The sequence below is a fragment of the Ilyonectria robusta genome, assembly GCF_021365365.1.
Source record: "Ilyonectria robusta strain PMI_751 chromosome Unknown BGZ61scaffold_3, whole genome shotgun sequence".
NCBI lineage: Eukaryota > Fungi > Ascomycota > Sordariomycetes > Hypocreales > Nectriaceae > Ilyonectria > Ilyonectria robusta.
The window spans coordinates 2324752-2342623 of NW_025764437.1; the positions used below are offsets into that span (position 1 = coordinate 2324752).

General features: G+C 55.0%; 8 protein-coding genes across 8 annotated transcripts; 4 read left to right on the forward strand and 4 right to left on the reverse strand.

Annotated features, from left to right (window-relative positions):
* Window positions 1–66: 66 nt before the first annotated feature.
* On the forward strand, window positions 67–421 carry BGZ61DRAFT_528303 (DASH complex subunit Dad3-domain-containing protein; the record flags this gene model as incomplete). The annotated part of the gene is made up of 2 exons (XM_046253235.1): window positions 67–174; window positions 254–421. 2 exons carry the CDS (start codon window positions 67–69, stop codon window positions 419–421), a joined length of 276 nt encoding a protein of 91 aa, XP_046109846.1.
* Window positions 422–830: 409 nt separating this feature from the next.
* BGZ61DRAFT_342483 (uncharacterized protein) lies at window positions 831–2384 on the reverse strand (the record flags this gene model as incomplete). Its single annotated transcript, XM_046239509.1, has 2 exons — window positions 831–1051; window positions 1124–2384. 2 exons carry the CDS (start codon window positions 2382–2384, stop codon window positions 831–833), a joined length of 1482 nt encoding a protein of 493 aa, XP_046109847.1.
* A 351-nt stretch (window positions 2385–2735) lies between these two features.
* On the forward strand, window positions 2736–3755 carry BGZ61DRAFT_584902 (uncharacterized protein; the record flags this gene model as incomplete). Its single annotated transcript, XM_046256378.1, has 2 exons — window positions 2736–3151; window positions 3262–3755. The coding sequence occupies exons 1-2, from the start codon at window positions 3145–3147 to the stop codon at window positions 3753–3755; spliced, it is 501 nt and encodes a 166-aa protein (XP_046109848.1). The 5' UTR covers window positions 2736–3144.
* A 2612-nt stretch (window positions 3756–6367) lies between these two features.
* BGZ61DRAFT_342563 (ras guanine nucleotide exchange factor domain-containing protein) lies at window positions 6368–9480 on the reverse strand (the record flags this gene model as incomplete). Its single annotated transcript, XM_046239518.1, has 5 exons — window positions 6368–6457; window positions 6510–8281; window positions 8340–8549; window positions 8603–8927; window positions 9043–9480. The coding sequence occupies 5 exons, from the start codon at window positions 9478–9480 to the stop codon at window positions 6368–6370; spliced, it is 2835 nt and encodes a 944-aa protein (XP_046109849.1).
* A 1736-nt stretch (window positions 9481–11216) lies between these two features.
* Window positions 11217–11807, reverse strand: BGZ61DRAFT_443645 (uncharacterized protein). The gene has a single exon (XM_046244896.1). The coding sequence runs from the start codon at window positions 11798–11800 to the stop codon at window positions 11588–11590; it is 213 nt and encodes a 70-aa protein (XP_046109850.1). The 5' UTR covers window positions 11801–11807; the 3' UTR covers window positions 11217–11587.
* A 2201-nt stretch (window positions 11808–14008) lies between these two features.
* Window positions 14009–15226, forward strand: BGZ61DRAFT_473707 (uncharacterized protein; the record flags this gene model as incomplete). Its single annotated transcript, XM_046248487.1, has 1 exon — window positions 14009–15226. One exon carries the CDS (start codon window positions 14009–14011, stop codon window positions 15224–15226), a length of 1218 nt encoding a protein of 405 aa, XP_046109851.1.
* Window positions 15227–15435: 209 nt separating this feature from the next.
* On the reverse strand, window positions 15436–16251 carry BGZ61DRAFT_473708 (uncharacterized protein; the record flags this gene model as incomplete). Its single annotated transcript, XM_046248488.1, has 2 exons — window positions 15436–15979; window positions 16037–16251. The coding sequence occupies 2 exons, from the start codon at window positions 16249–16251 to the stop codon at window positions 15436–15438; spliced, it is 759 nt and encodes a 252-aa protein (XP_046109852.1).
* Window positions 16252–16674: 423 nt separating this feature from the next.
* Window positions 16675–17661, forward strand: BGZ61DRAFT_528310 (scaffold protein Nfu/NifU N terminal-domain-containing protein; the record flags this gene model as incomplete). Its single annotated transcript, XM_046253236.1, has 2 exons — window positions 16675–17475; window positions 17539–17661. 2 exons carry the CDS (start codon window positions 16675–16677, stop codon window positions 17659–17661), a joined length of 924 nt encoding a protein of 307 aa, XP_046109853.1.
* Between the last annotated feature and the right edge of the window lie 211 nt (window positions 17662–17872).

Sequence of the window (17872 nt, forward strand, 5' to 3'; positions counted from 1 at the left end):
CGCGTCGTCGCGGTCGCGCATTGCTGTATACCCTCACTGCAATACGCAACACAACACCCACGCGCCATGGACCAGACCTCGACAGGCGGCGGCCTGCTGTCTCAGCCGGAACTTACCCCGCTCGAGCAGGAAGTCCTCGACGAGTACGAGCGCCTGGCCGAGAACATGAACAAGGTACGCCTGCTCTCCCGTTTGAGCTGCATGAACCAGCTCGCCTCTTCCGCGAACGACTCTTACTGACGCGACTATCCAGCTGGCCACGATCCTCGACCACCTCGCCTCCAACCCCAGCACCGAGATCCTCGACGGCCTGCGCGAGCTCGAGCGCAAGACCAGCCTGGCCTTCACCCTCCTCAAGGCCAGCGTCTACAGCATCGTGCTGCAGCAGGAGATTGACTGGGGCGATGGATCGACGGCCTGATTGGGAACTGTACACCGCTTGCAATTGAGAGCTTGGGATGATTGGCCCTCGCGCATGGGTTGAGTGCCCGCGCGGGCAGAGAGACTTGCGATGTGATGGAGAGGGAGGCAGACAACTAGACGGGAGGCTCTCTTACGAGTTGGAAGCAAACCAAACGCCAAGGCGCGGAAACGATGATGTAGATACGAGACATGATACCCAGCAAAATCACGAACACCATGAACGACTTCGCTTTCAAGTCGACATTCGTATCCGCACGCACGCGCCCCTAGTCATAACTGGCTTTAAACATAATGTTGCTGCTTTGCAAAATGCCTCTACACGTACAACAACCCTACCACCGCGCCGGGGAGATGTGGAGAAGAAACCTCCATATAGGTACACGTGCTACACCATCCGGTGATACACTTTAATATACAGCTCCGCCATAGTACACCTTCCGCACGTCCACCAGCTTCTTCCCCCGGCCGATGGCGATCTGCTCCGGGTCAGGCTGGTTCGTCAGAGCCTGGTACGCCGCCTTGACAGAGTTCATGGGGTTCTTGGACCGCGGGATCCGCGCGGCAATATCGTGGATACCTGCCGCGCGGCACATCTCAAAGATACGGTGCGGGCAGCGCAGTCCGAAGCCTGCAGCAGTTTGTAGTTAGCATGGTGTTTTTATACGAGAAATATTAAAGCAGGAGAAGGGGTTGGACATACCAGGAGGACGAGCCATCAGCTCGACGACGGTGCCAGAAACCTTGGCGGAGATGTCACCGTAGATGGTGCGGTTCTCGTAGCGGCGGATCGGCTTCATGTTGCGGATGGCAAGCATCTGGGCCGTCTCCTCGGCGACACCAGGCTCCGTAGACTTTGCCATACCGAGGCCGAGGCGGCCGTTGCCGTTGCCGGCGATGGCCACAACTGAGGTGCTGCGGACCTTGCCCAGACGAGTCTGGTTGGCGACCCATCGGGTCACGAGGCCCTTGGTCAGGAGCGAGCGGATGTCCTTGAGGCTCATGCCCGTCAAGCGCTTGATCTCCTGGAACTTGCCCGCATCGTCCTGGCCCATATCCTCTGGGTCAGCCGCGTGCTTGTACAGGCCCTTGACGCCGGGCACCTTGCCCAGGTCGGCGGCCTCGGCCGAGTGGAGGCGGTCAATGCCGGCCGGGCCGTCCTCGAGGAGCTCCAGGCTGGTGGGCTCCACCTCGCCTTGGTGGGAGAACTCGGTGATCTTGTTGAGCTCCTTCTTCCACTCCGCATCGATGGCCTCGTCCATCTCCATGGCCTGCGCACGGGTCATGAATTCGGGTCCAGTAGCGGTGGCTTCCGGCTCAGCGACCTCCTCCTGGATGATGTAGCGCTTGATCAGCTCTGGGTCGGCCTCGATATCCTTGAGCTCGTCCTCGGTCAGGTCTATCAACTCCTGGCCGGTGCTCTCCTTGACCTTACGCATGGCGCGGACCATGGCCCGCGTCAGTTGGTCGCTCGTCTTCTTGTCGGTAATCTTCATCATCTTCTGTCCGTAGTTGTCGATCCACTCGCTCTGGTCTGGCCACTGGACTTCTCTCGGGGTGCTCTCCAGCTTGGGCTTGAGATCGTAGCGGGGGTCCAGGACGGTGTAGTCCTCGATGTAATCGGGTTTGTACGGGTCGTCTCGTAACCGACCCTGGATGATCATGTCCTTGGTGTCGACGGCCTTCTCTCCCGCCTCCAACGCCTCAAGCTGCTCCGGGGAGTACTTGGCCTTGAGGGTTTCCTTTTCCTCTGCCGTGAACTCGGGGAACTTGGCCTTCTGGTACTTGTCCATCTTCTCGGGCCTCAGCAGGCCAAGCTCCTCGGCCTTGACATTGCGGAAGCGGGACTTTCGACTCGAACGGGGCGCTGAAGTATGGAGCTGTTGGCAGGGGACGGCGGGAGTCGTTCGGGTGGAGGAGAGGCAGCGGCCGAGGAGGCTGCGCGCCGGACGTGCGACGCTCATAACCGGTAAGAGTCCGGTCGCTCGACGGACCGTATCCAGGTATCCGGGGTATCAATTCGTAGGGGCGGAGGGGACGGCGGGCACCCAAAGTCGACTGGTCTGGCGCGACCTTCTCATACAACGAGCTCGAGATTTTTTTGGACCCAGGGAATCCTCAATTGAGAGGGCCGGTAGGTGGGCTGGTCCACGACCAATCACAGCAACTGACAGCTGGAGGTTCCAAAAGAGGGACCAAGTAGGCGTTAATGACACGTGCCATATCACGTGCTCATCTCCATTGCATTTGAGCCTCCGTACCTACCCCCGTACCGACTCACCCCATCAGCTCATAAACCAAACCAGGGGAAGTTCGTTAGTTTGTTAGGCGAGCCAGGACCGACGCAGGGAACAACTCACGACCATAACCTATTTGGATATCTCCGAAAGAGCTACTCCGCAGTAAACCCAGCTCACCTGTCAAACCCATCTTATCCGGCGCTTGGCTCTCCGGTGCGTCTTCGTCTCGGCCTGCCCTACGGCATCTCCCTGGTATCTACGGAGTATCCCTGACTTCTCCCTGACTTCTCCCTGAGTCCCTCCTACGTAACAGAGGTGGCCCGTCCAACACCCCCGTGGCCAATCAGCCGCGGCCCCAGAATCAGTCGACTTTTGCTGCAATTGTGAAACGTCTCACTTCGCGGCTTGCCCCTTCTAACGTTCTGGCGCGGTCCAGTGGGCCGTCACCGTTGCCATCGCCGCCGCCGTCGCCGTCTGCCCAGTCATGATCCGTCGGAATTGTGACGCTTTTGGTTTCGACTCCACGATTTGACCTTTTCCTCTGCCCTTCCCGTGCCCCCATGCCGTAGTCTTCTTTCTTTCTTCTTCTCATTCTTCTTAGCGCCTGTCTTCGACTTCGCCTTCTTGGCCTCATCCACCTCCGAGCTCTTTACTTTCCAAAGTACTCTCACCATCTCCGATCGCACGTACGTGACTGGCGCACATACGCACCTTGTTTGCTCTCCATACAATCATTTTATTTCCCACCCGCTACGTTCTGCCCTCGACTGTCCGGCACACTCGATACCGATAAAGAGTCGACTCCTTAATCATCTCAACCTGCTCCGTTCCGCTTCGCGACGCTCCGAAACCTCCGCTCCAATGGGTCAATTCGACTGGTTCTCTTCCATCGGCGCGACCGATGAGGCTGTCGCCGTCCTCAACGACCAGCCCATCCTCTTCACTATCCTCCTTATCGTCCTTGTCACACTCATCCTGCAATTCGTATTGCACTGGTACATCGGCTACGTCACCTTGAAGCCCGAGCAGCGCAAGGCCATGCAGGCTAAGAAGGACAAGAAAGCTGCCGCCAAACAGAACAAGGGCAAGAAATAAGGCAGGGCCAAGAGCCACTGCATTGTCCGGATGGGATTGCACCCTGAAATACCATCAGAACTCATTTCAAGGCCCACCGCACTCAATCCTCTTCACGAAAAGAGCACTCAACATACTAGCTTGACGATGTCAGAGAAGATTGCCGGTCTTTCTTTTTTATCACTTCAGCGATTTAATTATTAGCGATGGATTTGGTGGAGCCTCAATCGAGCCACATTTGGGCCTTGCTTCCACCCTGCGTTGATGACTGCAGGCTGCATTTGGTGTTTGTAATCTACCTAACAGGATTTTGTCTTCACATGATGTAGTTTTACAATACAGTCAGCCTCTTCGTCTTATGTTGTTTTATCTGTTGGAAATCTATTTGCTTGACATCGCCCCATATTGAACCATGCCGTTACATGCCTGGACTCCTCCCCAGGAGCCAGTCGTCAAGTGATTGAAACCTTTCTGGATCGTATATTGTATCCCACTCCATCCTTGACCCTGCAAACTGTACTGCAGATTCCACTTGGGTCGGTAACTCATAATTGACGTAACTGTTATCGCCCGTCATCCCGAAACCACTCCTAGGGTCCTGATTACCTATAAAGTCTTCATCTAGCCCTATCCAGGGGGTAGAGGTGTTGGCCTCACTAGCTTGGGTGAAGGGAGGGCGTGAATACGGGCTGAAATATTGGCTGCAGACCAGTGAATCTTGGTTACTCGCCGAGGTTGACCAATTGACCGAGATAGATTCATCCACGTTCAATCCTCCTTGACTCGAGTCGAGTTGCTCTTGTTTGACCTGGGAATAGTTTTCCTCCATTTGTGGGGAAAGGATAGAAACGGGTCCTTGGTCTGGATGTGGGCCTTCAGACCCTGGTTGAACTAATTGACGTTGGCCCTTTCTCGCCCTTTCCTTTAGGGGAGGTAGTTTAAGATCCGTCACTAGAACATCCCACGCCCGTTTCTCGATGCCACGGACGATGTCATCCCACCCTGTAGAGGGTGTTTGTTCTCCAGTCTCTGGCAGACTGAGCTCTGTGGTCTTTTGCCTGAGTCCCGGAGACTCTGCATTTCTCATACGGGCCAAGGACGTGCCAATTACCTTGAGGAAATCGGTACGGTCAGATATAGTCTGTTCGGGTCGTCAGCATTATAGTCAGAGGTAACCCATTTTAACATACCTTGAGATACGGGATGTGAAAGACCCCTGGAGCCAATCTCGTGAGACAACGTGATGAAAGACCACGTAGAACCTGAAGCCCCCTGTACTTCTTTGAAGGTGCAAGCATGAGTTGTTCGAGCATCGTGCCAACCAAGGTAGAATTGTTTACTATGTTCAAGGCCTCTTCAATGATCAACTTCTGGTCCGCCATACCGGATTGCGATGTAAAGTTCAGACTCGTGATGAAGTTTTCAACGGCCAACCGGTCATCTAGGTCAAGGGCTAGGGACATCTCATCAAACCCGCTGGTTCCTGGTGGGGCCTCTTCCTCTTTCACTCGGTGTGGCCTTTTTCGCTTCTTTGCCTGCCTCTGGCGACTAGTTCGTGGTGGTCGTGCTTTTGCTTTGAGTACATTGACTGAGAGGATGAGTGCCCGAAATCGTGCAGTGGCTGATCCCGTTGGTGGTGCAAGGGCTGAAGCTAAGTCTGGGTGCTGGATCGAAAAGCTCGTGAGGCCTGGCAACTGGGTCGGTGTGTTGCTTTCATACTCGAGACGGAGGCCAAGGCGATTCCACACCTAGTTGGCCTTGTTAGTCTCAAGCATGATAACACTTGGCAGGGCTGGCATACATCACAGTGTTTGATGGACCGAGAAAATGTGTCTAACTGCTCGTTTTCCAATATTGGCTCGTCATTGACGGCAACTGAAATCTCGATATGACAATTACCGGTACGAGCGATCCAAAGATGGGATTCTTTCACTTCGGCGAGGAGCTGGTCGACAGTCTTGATGTTTGCAATGCGCGGGGGAAGATCGAGGCAGAACGACGACGTCACTACAATTTCGAGATCCTCTTGCTTCAGGAGTATTTGCAAAACTGGCAGTGGCAGCGCTGATGCCATGAAATCATCCGCGCGATGACTAGACTGGAGGTCCATCGGAGGCGAGGGGGATCAAGGAAACCAGGAGTAGTATGAAATGCCCCTTCTGGATCAAATGAGGTTGATGCTAGAGAGGAGCTGCCTCGCAAAGTTGGCTGGTTCTGGAGAAATTGATTTGCCAACCCAAGGTCTGCGAGGCAGGTGGCACAGCTGCACGCCGCACAGGTGGCCGAGGAAGGAACTGGCAGCTGCGTTGCTTCAGTCCAGGGCAGGAACGTGCCTAGGGCGGGCGCCGACCAACCTAACTAATGCCAATGGCCACATCACACATCGCGAGGAATCTCCAGTGAGAACATATTTCTTCTTAGAGTGCATCAAAATGCATGAAATCGAAATTGGTGACGTATTCAAGAACCCACAGAGACAGCTCCAAATGTCCATTGCTCAACATGCCAGCCATTAGCTATATCGAACCACATGGTGCGCCACAAGTCTAAAAAATGCCCTTGCCAAATGCCCATCACATAGCGCATGCTACCAAAGGTAAATACATAGTCACCGTAACTCCTCCCGCTTCGTCCTATTTGGCAAACCAAGGAAACTTCTTCCTAGGTGGCTCGGCCGGTCCTCCCGACGTGCTCTCAACCTGGACACTTCGCTGATAGATATCCTAGTTGTCTGCGTTAGCGGTAGTTATAGTATATTCCAGTGGGCCAACTTACCTCGTCATCTATTGGCATCCGGCAGTTGAGAATCAGCTCTCGCGCATTGTCATGCTTGCGCAGGTTGGGGTACGCGCTGCCCTGACTTTTCATGATTGGCAGTAACACTTCTCCCAAGACCTCGAACTTCTTCCAGTTGATGCGATCACCGTCAGGGCCGACAAACGTCTTGCTACCCTCCTCGGCAGACACAAGATCTCGCCGGTGAAGCGGGATGAAGGGAACACGCGGTAGAGGCGAGTTTTCCCAAGCCAGCCGGTAAGCAAAGTGACTCTTCTGAGTTCCCATCAATATCACCAATCGCGCGAATCGTTTCTGCGTCTCAGCTGGCACCAACGCTCGCGTCTGGGTCAATCGGTGAATTGCTGTCCCATTAACACCAGCCAGAACGGCAGCCAGTCCGTTATAATTATTCAGTTGTCGCAGCTTCAACGCAATGCTCATAAACTTGTCGAGCATTTGTGCTCGGTGCTTTGCCTTGTCTCGTAGGAGGATCATGTTTGCAACCCACTTCGCGACGTGATTGAAGTGATTGATCATCCGGTTGACATTATTCAAGCTCTTGCACTTCTCCTTCTGCGCCGTAGACAAGCTGACGTGCCTGACAAAGTCGCGAATTCGAATGGACGAAAACATGATCCAGTCGATGCGCGTCAACTCGTCCGCCACGTCATCATCGGGGATTTCCATGAAGATGTGGTACCGGAACTTGTTCATAGGCAGGGTGTCTGCGGGTTCCAGGCTTGACGCCACTCTTTCGTACTCTTCAAATGAATGAAACTGTACTTGGCTCCCGACGCTGCTTCCCCTGTCCACAAACGACGTTTCCGAGCTGCCTGATGGTCTCCCATCTATATCTTCGTCGACCTGTAGCGCAGTAACGCCTAAAGACAACTCATGCATGTCTTTGGACAATATTTCGCTCGCAATCATATCGCCTGTGTCATCTGCGTTTGCCCACCCAGTGTCATCATCTTCCACGACGTTAAACTGAAGATTTCGACGCATGTGCTGAGCTGCTATAGAGAAGATGGGTTCTGTGGAAAGATGTTTAATAAAGTCTTCAAGGTTTCGCCTGGTAGCGTGGCGTGCAAAGTCGCCGGGGTAAAGTGACACCCATTTGGCTACCATCTCGATGATTCGGAGCTGCGTGGCTGTTTTTGACAGATAATGAGCAGTCTTGTCTTCTCGTACATGATCCAATCGTGTGAGAATGGCCGAGAAGAGCTCGCCAGGAGCTGCAAACTTCCGATACAGACAGAGGAAGATGTCAGAGAAGTTGTTGTCTGCTCTTGACAGCCTGGGAGCAAGGAGACGATCCACCAATTCATCAAATGATACTCCCGCCATCTTAGGAGGCTTGTCGAGGACATTGTCGTCATTACGTTGTAGGATAGGGATATCATCCGAATGTCGATACGATTCAGCATCTGATTCTTCCACGTCCAAGTGAGGATCACTGCCTTGCCTGTCGAGTCGTATACCGGGTGTTCTGAGCATGCTGCTCACGGTTTGCGCTTGGCCATGGTCTCCCAAGTCGCGACCTGGATTTGGAGAGGCACCAGCACTCTGATGCTGGCCGACTCGCGGACTGCGGGCGCGGTAGTTTTCGGTAACAGGAGGATTAGGGAATCCGCGCAGTAGGGAAAAGTCGGAGCTCGCTCTGCTATGCTTGCTATTTTGGCTCAGGGGTCGTCCGACACTTGGATCGAGAGCCTCGAGATGGGCGACGGACTGTGCTCGGCGGCGTGAGATCGCCTCACCATTTTCTTCTAGTGACATTGTCAGAATCAATGCGCCTCGAGTGCTAGTCACTGGATTTAGAAATACCTCTTCTATGGGATATCGCGGCTCGTAGGATTGTGTTCAGACAAATCCTAGCAATCTCGGGCCTGTCTGTGGAGATCTTATAGGTAGCGACGCATGACCTAAAGAGGTGGTGGTTTGCCATTGCGTCTGCATCGACCTCCCAGTTCTCCTCTGGGTTCTCGCATTTGCAGGCCAACAAGCTGGACGGGAGATTGGAATTGGTGAGGGCAGCTGTGTCGCGGTCAGTACGTTTGTGTCGCGAGTTGGTTGAGGAGCACAAGTACCCAGTGTTTGAGGCAGTTCGCGAATAGATTCCTGATTCATGACATCGTAGAGGATGAGGGCGGCGTCAACGCGCGGTACAATATGGCCATTGATCTGCTTTGGCCATTGGATTGGCTGGGTTGGGTTCAATTCAAAATACTCCAGATCCAGTTCGAGAAGGGTGATGACATGGGAGACGTTGTCTACCAGCACGCGCACGCTGGAGGCGTTCGAGATTGGTGGCCGGGTGAGGCCGAGGACGCGCTGGACAAAGGAGGATTTGCCGACACCGGTGGACCCGATAACGGCGATATTGAAGCCCTCCATGGTGGAGGATGAGGGTGACTAGGAGTCAGGTCACAGTCAGTCCCCGCATATTGGACGTGTCTCACACACACGAGACCCCTGCCCCGCGAAGACCAGGGAGGTGGGGGTCCGTGTGCTGGAACGATGGACATACCCAGTGTGATGAAGGGGGGGCGGTCAGAGACTCTCGACGGGGTGGTGGCCAGTCTTGGCTTGGGGTATTGTCATTGCTGTCGCGATCGTCGTAGTCGTGGTCGTTCGTGGTTCGGTCGTCGTAGTCTTCGTCGTTGTCTAGGGATTGGTAAATGGAGCTGCCGTCCGAGCCGTCGTCAGCAGCGTCCGGGGGGGGCGCGCTGTAGCGTTGGAAGAAAGGGTCGTTCACAATCGATCCGACCGAGTCCTGATTGTTACCGTGTCCTAGGTATTGGGGACGCCCAGCTCTCAGGGACTGGCCGGGTTCGGTGCTGGCGACGTTCGTATCGCGCGAGGGCGAGTAGCGAGGGGTCGGATTGGCTCCGGCGAGCGAGCGGGAAGCCGGCGCAGTGCCTGGAAGCAGGTGAGCTTGTCGTGAACCAGCATGATCGGGATGCATGGTTGCGGTCTCAACGACTCGCAAAAGAGTTGAAGAGGAACATAGAATGTCGGAGAGAGTAAAGTTCGTGGTGGGGAAGAGCCGTGGAGACCCAGGGGTTCGAGAGGAAGGGAATAGGAGAAGCGGAGGGCGGAGAGTGTTGTGCACCGACGGACACCACCACTACGCAGTAGGCGGGCAGAAAGGCTAACGACGGGATAGATACAAAATAGAGACGAGACAAGTTACTAACAGACTTGTAGAGGGGGGAAGAACACGGGGAGGAAAACGCCTCTTCGGCCGCGAGGCTTTTCCTACCTCCGAACAACCAACTCGAATCGGCGGCACCAACTAAGGTAGCCAGCTGAGACCTGTTGTCGACCTGTCAGTCGACATGTCATGTCAGCACGCAAGCCCGCAGGCGCATCGGCATTTCGGCGACTCGGATTGTACTGTACAATTCTGAACCTTCAATAACCAGAGCCTCTGGGATCCAGCCAACGAACGCCAGAGCTCAGCGAGTGCGGGCGGGTTGGCGGTGTCCCTGGCCGTCTTGCTGGCGGTCTCGAAGCAGCTGCACGTCAGAGGGGCAGCATGGGCAGGCCTGGGTTGGCTGGGAGGCGACGCAGCGCTTCGGTTGGCGAGATTGGCAGGGTGACGCGAATGGACAGCGGTTACTATGGGTTAAGACACACAGCCGAGAGAGGGACTCGCAAGCATCGAGGGGCCCAAGGCTGGGATAGAGACGGGCGAGGAACGAGGGGGACAGAGCCCCGGACGGAAGGGCGTTGGACGTTGGACGTTGGACGTTTCGGGGTGGGATGTTGAGGGGGAACCGGCTGGTTATGTTGAAGAGGGAATCGGCCTCCCGCTATGGGAACTACCTCAGATAGTGGCCCGGGGGTCGTGTTTGGGACGTGCTCAGTGCTCAATCAGTGATTGTTGGCTAGCCGGGCACGAGAATCGTTAAGCCTATTACATCGATAGTATCTGCATCGGTGTGCTTCCCCCATGTTGTACTGCTCCGAGCGCTGTGCTCGTACCAGGGTCTTCCTGCGTTGGCGTTGGTGTTGGCGTACTGATGGACAGGGTCTGGTGGCCGGGGGAGAGTCAGCGAGGCGGCATCCTTCAGTAGCGAATGGGTCCGTTGATTTGGATCCTTGAACCCGGCCCGAGAGATGGGAATGGGCTCTCTGCTCCGTATACTAGGTATACTAGGCATGTCAAGTTCCATATATGTCCATTAAATAATCGGGAACAATTAGGTAGTCGGCAGGCTAGACAGGAGAGTAGGTAGATAAACATCGACGCACGTGTTCGGGCAATTATTAAGACCCTCCTTCAGCGGGCGCTCAATCGCTTAATCGCTCTCTCGGGTCTACCCACCCCGCGCCGTTGAATCCTCATGTCCCGTCACGTTGGTTGCAGCGGTGCAGGCGTTCCACGCTGCTGTGCCTCAATCACCAAACATATATGCTGGGCTGGCTCGGTGTGAAATGGGGTAGTCACAGTAAGCCGCCTCGCGGGCTCGTGACTGGAGGCTGTAACCTGTCTGACTGGGGGAGGTGCGTGCCTCACCTCTTTGTACTCCGTATCCGTTCCTTGCTTTCAGCTCTTGTGCTATAGCATGACGCTGAGCAGGGAGCTTTGAACCTTAAAGGTTCCCTCTCCACCAAGAAGACGAAAAAAGCAATCCTTTTGCCGAAATCCACTCGATAGCTCCCAGCCGTTTATCGTGTGAGTCCTTCTCACGCTACCATTCGCTATCATTCGACATACATATTCCTCCGTTTGCTCTCACCCTGACTAGTGCTGGAGGTGGGCATCTGGCAGCCCGGGCATCCCAGCCCTCCCAGCCTTCCCAGCCTTGGGTCATCCTTGACTTGACGAGGTCATGGTTTTTGGAGCTGTCGATCACACTATGTTCCAGTGACGACAGTGCAACGCATCGATCCCTGCCCACAAACTCAATGCAACCTTGTGGTTTGGTTTGAGGGTCGCTAATTCTCTACCACCTTGGAGTGCAACCTCACATTGATACTGAACCGGCGGTACTGTACGGAGTACGCGCAACGACTCGGACATGCGAATCTCCTGATGTCAACTATCGACCTCCCTAAGTATGCACCTAAGAGCCTCTCCTCCCAATGGGAATGCGCGGCGCCGTTGTCACACCTGTTGACCGTGTCCCACACACCCCGCAAGCACGTGGGAGTCTCCCACGGCCAATCGGCACCCTGTCGCTGCGAGAAACGATTGAAGAGCGTCCGATCGTGCAGGAGCAAGCAAATACCAGAAGGGACATGGTGACACAATCCACAAGCGGGCGCCGGCAGCTCATTGACCCAAATCTTCACGGGAGGGATGAGACATATGCCCACACGCTTGAGAACGCCCCTCCGCCGCACGGCCTGTCTCTCCGAGCGTATCGCCGCCAGTCGGGGGCGCGTCAATGCCACTTAGGGGACGTGGCTTAGAAAAAGGAACCATGGCATCAACGTTCAGCGGATAGAGGAAGTACACGAGGTCTAAGCCTTCGTCTTGTCCTCGCTGCCGATCAGGATCGCTGTTTCGTTGGGAGAAGGATGCAAACTGGTCTCGTCACAATTATACTCCACAGGATTTGAGATCGAAACTCTTGCCGCCGCTATGCTTGCTTGCTAGAAACCCCGCCAATTGCGTCAGGTAGGTCGGCTTGGCAATCCTCGGCTAGGGTTTTGGCAAAACCTTCGCAGAAGTCCGTCTCTGTTGACCGGCTTTGTCTCCGGCATCGCTGCATCACTGCATCGCTCACGATGGTGCCACCACAACCGCATTCGGCATCTTGGCGGGGCGTACTTGAACCGTCTCCACATGGACTTGTTGACTTGGCTAAGTCACCGCCGGTCTTGATTCCCGAATGGCCTAGATTACTCCTTACGTGCACTTGTATTCCGATTAGGGCACTCGCGAGATCGATGGCGGAAGGCTGGCCTCTCTATCCCGAAGCCCGACTGCTCAAACGAAGTTCGTAGGGCCAGACGCCCTTCAGCACGTCAAGACCGGGGGCCATCCATGATCAACGGGAGCAACCCGCATGTTTCATTGCAGGCGACTACGAATTGCGCACGGAGTAGACAAGGAGAACTCATTGTCTTGGGGGTAGATGGTTTTGCAAGACCCCGCCAGCCTCACACAAGAACCGCGCCAACACACCTTCACAAACGAATCCGGCATATCCTGATGTTACAACCCTTCCCTGGATCATGAAATTTCTCGTCGAAACTTCACGCCAAGCGGGTGGCAGACCTTGCCACATTTCCTCAAATTCTCCGACCCGAGAAGTTGATCGACGGTCTGTATCTTGTCGCATTCCCAACTCTAGAGGGTCACTGTTACCGGATCGACGGCGCACGAGCCCTCCAGCTAAGGTACCTAATGGATGAATTAGGTAGCCCTAAGATGTGGCGCCGCTTAGGCTTAGGTTTCTCCACGAGCACTTGCGGCCGGCATATGGGTGGCGGGAGCTTGTGTCCTCATCGCCATAGTTCTTGCGCCAAGAAAAATAGTGCTGCTCGTCTCAGACCTTGCCCTTCATCAACCTGCCTGGGGGCTGACAAGGGGTGTATGCTTGGGATCGCAATCTTGTCATACCTGGATAGGGGATACCTGACATTGGATGCCTTCCAAGATTGAAGAGCGCTCACGGCGCCCTGTAAGGCCACAACTAGTAACTGTGAGTCTCAAGGTTCGCGGTATCAGCTCCCTGGAGGATCTTGCGTCAGCGACTGTATTCACATTCCAGACATCAAGTGACCATCCCCGATCTGTACGAGACAACACTTTCAGATCGACAGCCAGTTGCGGTCCCCACCCGACTTCCCTGCAGGCTTGGTTGGGTTGACTCGGCCGATGGGACCAAGGAACGCAAACGGTCTTGTGGTTGCTGCCTCCCCGCCAGGCTTGACCCAACCCGTCTGAGACACTACTCGACATCGATGCGTAGTTGCTACCAAATCACCCGGGTGTTGAGAATCCCGACGATTGCTTGACGCCGTGACCGAACCTGGCTTCAGGCGGTACTTTGAACCACCGTTCTTTGAAATTATCCCCGGATCATTGTTAGCACATTTCATGAAAGCGTTTACTTTCCCCAGCCACCAAGCGGTAAACACTGATCATGGTGTTTCGAATAGCCTCTGACCGGACATCTTACCATAGTACAAGCCAGGTGCGCCATGGCCGCGCAAGGTAGAGACAGCCACCGTCCAGAGACGAATTCAGACTTTCTGCTAAGTGGGCCATTCCCTGGGGACCTTCTTGGCCTTCATTAAGAAGTAATATCGTATCTCGCACCCAGTTTCTTATATCTTCCTTCGGCTCTCTCATGGGTGACTCCAACGAAACCCTAGTTCTATTCCATCACTACAGCGAGAAATTAGCATCGAGCCTCTCGAGAAGCACATCGTGCAACAGAGTCCCATCTTAAACAATTATTTCTGCCACTCCCCTCCTGCCAAATTTCCTCCCGAACCTTCCTCGTCACCGGATCGTCTTCGATTCAAGCATAATGGCTACCACGATGGTCCTCCCGGTGGGCGAGGATGAGAAGAACACAATGGTCCAGGCCCAGACCAACACGTCCAGCAATTCCAGCAATTCCAGCAAGAACAGGCCGAATCCCTTGAACCTTTCACCATTTGATCCCAACGAGTTGAGCCACAAATTGTCCGCGGTGGCACTCGATAAAGAAGATGACTCGGCCTCATCAATTGTGTCCGGGTCCCAGGATTCCCCCAAGGATGACCCATCCAAAAGTGCCACTCTCTCTCCAAAGACCGCTCTCAAGCAGTCTCCCGCCAAGTCTCCCAAGTCCCCCAAGTCCCGACAAAGCAGTATAAGTTCTCGTCGCAGCAGCATCTTCGGTCATTTCTCGATCAAGGGATCCAATTACGACCCCAAGAAGGATGATGATAAGATCTCAAAACCCGCTCCCTATCGACATGTCCCTAAAACCGCAGCGGCTCAGTTTGCCAAGACGACAACTATCGAGCCCCTCACGGACAAGGCCGTCGTCACTAAGCAGATGAAGTCTCCCGGACCTGCCCCGGCCACTATGTCGCTCCAAGATTATAACAGACAATACCGAAGAACCCAGAGCCTCAGTCACGGCAGGCCGTATGACCGCAACGGCGCTCCCTTTACAGTTCTTGAGAGCACTGCCGAGGTCGATGAGGACTCGAACCAACCCAGCAACAAACAATTCCTGCAGCCTCACTCGCAAAACTTCGATCCAGCCAACGAGATGGCACGAAGAATGAGCACTGGCAACATGCGGGCTAGATCTGACGTACAACGAGGTATCGTTGATGTTCCACTACACTCTGATCCGCGCAAGGATTCTACCAACCTGTCTGTGTATAGGGCAGGATCTGTGAGTTCCGTTGGCGGCAATCTGTCTCCTTGGACCCAGGGTAGTGCCGCCAACTCTCCCTTTAACAGAGTAGACTTTGACTCTCGAAGAGGCTCTGAGGCTTCGGGTCCCTCACGCAGGAGCAGTGTTGGTCCTAGTGGGAATACCCAGCGCGCAACTGTGGTGGACATGTACCGTGTGGACTGGACTGAGAACGATCAGTCCGGACGTAGGCGAGACTCGAGGTGGAGCATCATGCGAGGGCGGATAGGCAACAAGGAGAGGAGAGAGTCCGGTTCAGTCTCCGGAGACTCGAACCCCCCGACGTCTCCCACATCACCAAAGACTGGGTTTTTGGGAAGATTTAAGCGGTAGGAAGCGATTGGGCATTTCGACGGAAATTGCAAAGAAAGACGAAATTGAAACCTGGGGGTGTAACAAGCATTAATAAACAAACCTACCTTTTGCTCAAAGCCAGTCATTATCATTAAACTACTCTTGAAGTAAATATCTCTTTTTTTTATACAAGTGGTCATGTACGCAAATTTCGATTATGGAGCCAGCCATCATGCTGAAACTTGAGCTCATCGCTTCTCCTCAGCCATCAAGCGCTCGATGAGGTTGGTGTCATCCTGCGCCAGCTGCTGGCGTAACAAGTTCGTAACATCGGGTCCAGAACTATCCGTATTCATGAGGTGCAGAATGAGCTCGGAATACTCGCGGATCGCATCACCCTCCTCGCCATGGGCGCGTCGGGCCCTGCGCAGGGCCTCCTTGCCGTTTCGGATCCCAATGTCGTGGTTCCACGTCTCCTTCTTGGGCGGGAGACCCTTGAGCAGCGAGGCCGGGATGGCGTGTTTCTTGGATTCGGGATCTTGGGGCGGGAGGGTGGCGGCATGGATCCGGAGGAGTTGGTCAGGGAGCGAGGGGTACTTTTGGAACAGAAGACGAAGCTTGTCGGATGTTTCCAGCGCGCGGAAGGGGTTTGTCGGATCGGCGGGCAGCGAGGGCAGAGAAGGAGCGGATTGCACGTCGGGGACTTGCGGTTGTGAGGGCTCGGGGTTGTGTTGAGGCTCAGGATCGGGAGGGTGGTTTTCGCGATGGGTTCGATTGCATGCGACGGAGCAGCTTCGAGAAGGTCAGCTCCGGGCGCACTGGAGATTGGGACTGGCAGGCAGCACTTACTATGGGAGATAGCATCGCGGACACTTGTACTTGGGCGGGTTCACATTACACACGCCGCACAGCGAGGGCTTGGGCGCGGGCGCAGGCGCGTCGTCGATATCACCACCGGCATCAGCAGCATCTTTAGGCACCGCGTCGTCAGCCTGAGCAGCAACCTGCGATGACGACGATGACGGCTGCTCTGGTTCCCCCTTGTTGTCGATCAATGTCGACATGGCCCTTTAATAAACGTGTGATTGGCAACGATCGCAAAAGAAAAAGTAATAAAAAGTAAAGGGAGCTGGTGGGTTTCGCTCGTTCGCTCACTCAAAAACTGCCCCGCGCGTCATTCTAGGTATGGTATCTGTTTGGGTTGGAGATGCGTCGAAAAGAAAAAATCTATGTGGGTCCGTTGGCTCGGCACTTGCCATTGCCTGCCCTTGCATCATAGCCCAGGTATTACTAATGCTCGGGCCTATCACGGCCGCCACGGGCTGCTGTGACCGAACTACTCGGAGGCAAAAAGTTGAGAGCCGAGCTACGCCAACCGACGTACTCTCCTCTTCAAGAGGCATTTTACTGACCTGGCCTCCGTCCTGCGCTACCCTTCACCTTTTCTACGCTCTCCCCGTCTCTCGTGGACAGAGACAATCGTCGCAATGACTCCCTCAAGAGCCCCCCGACTCGTCTCCCGGGTCCTGGCCTCCGTCTCCCGGCCCGCCGCCGAGACGCCGCTTCGAGCAGCGCCGCGATGGACTCGCTCGCTGAGCACAAGATCCCGCCTCCCAACCCTCGCTTTCACCGCCGGCGCCCGACCACAAGTCTACGCATCGCGCCGATCAGCAGCTCCTGGACTCGCCGGTGTCGGCAGCGGCGTCCGGACCATCTTCATCCAGACCGAGAACACACCGAACCCGGACGCCCTCAAGTTCCTGCCGAACCACCGGGTCGTCCCCGAAGGGATGTCTACGCCCTTCATTGAGTACCTCAACCCCCGGTCGACAATCGCGCCGCCGTACCCCTCGCCGCTGGCCGCAAAGCTCATGAATATTGACGGCATCACCTCTGTCTTCTACGGCGCTGACTTCATCACCGTCACCAAGGCCGCCGATGCCAACTGGGCCCACGTCCGCCCCGAGATCTTTGCCCTCATCACCGAGGCCATCACGTCAGGCGAGACTATCGTGAACGTCGTCGAGCGCAAGGAGGGCGAGGCGCCCCACGATGTCGAGGAGGATAGTCTGGCGTACAACGAGGACGACAGCGAGGTGGTCGGCATGATCAAGGAGCTGCTCGAGACGCGCATCCGACCTGCGATTCAAGAGGATGGCGGCGATATCGACTTTAAAGGCTTCGACGATGAGGGATATGTACTCCTCAGGTTGCGAGGTGCCTGCCGCACCTGCGACTCGAGCACCGTCACCCTGAAGAACGGCATTGAGGGCATGCTAATGCACTACGTAAGTTCTTCCTACTCGTAACTCTTGTTACGTTGTCCAGACTAAAACTAACACTTCCGCCAGATCGAGGAGGTCAAGGGAGTCAAGCAAGTACTCGATCAAGAGGAGGAGATCTCACTGCAGGAGTTTGCCAAGTTTGAAGAGAAGCTGAAGCAGCAGAAGGCTGCCCAGGCTTCGACTGGTTAGAGGAAACGACTTCCCTCTCTTGATGTCTGTATAATAACTGGCGGAAACCTCATGATACCCACGATGCTCATGCACTTGTCGAGCCAACTCGTACATTTACCGATCTCTTCCCTCTACCACGTAATTGACCCACTTTGAGACTCAAGCTTTCAGTACAGCAAATACCATGTAAACTGATCCCAGGTTGATGGATCTCCGGCCATGGATCTCC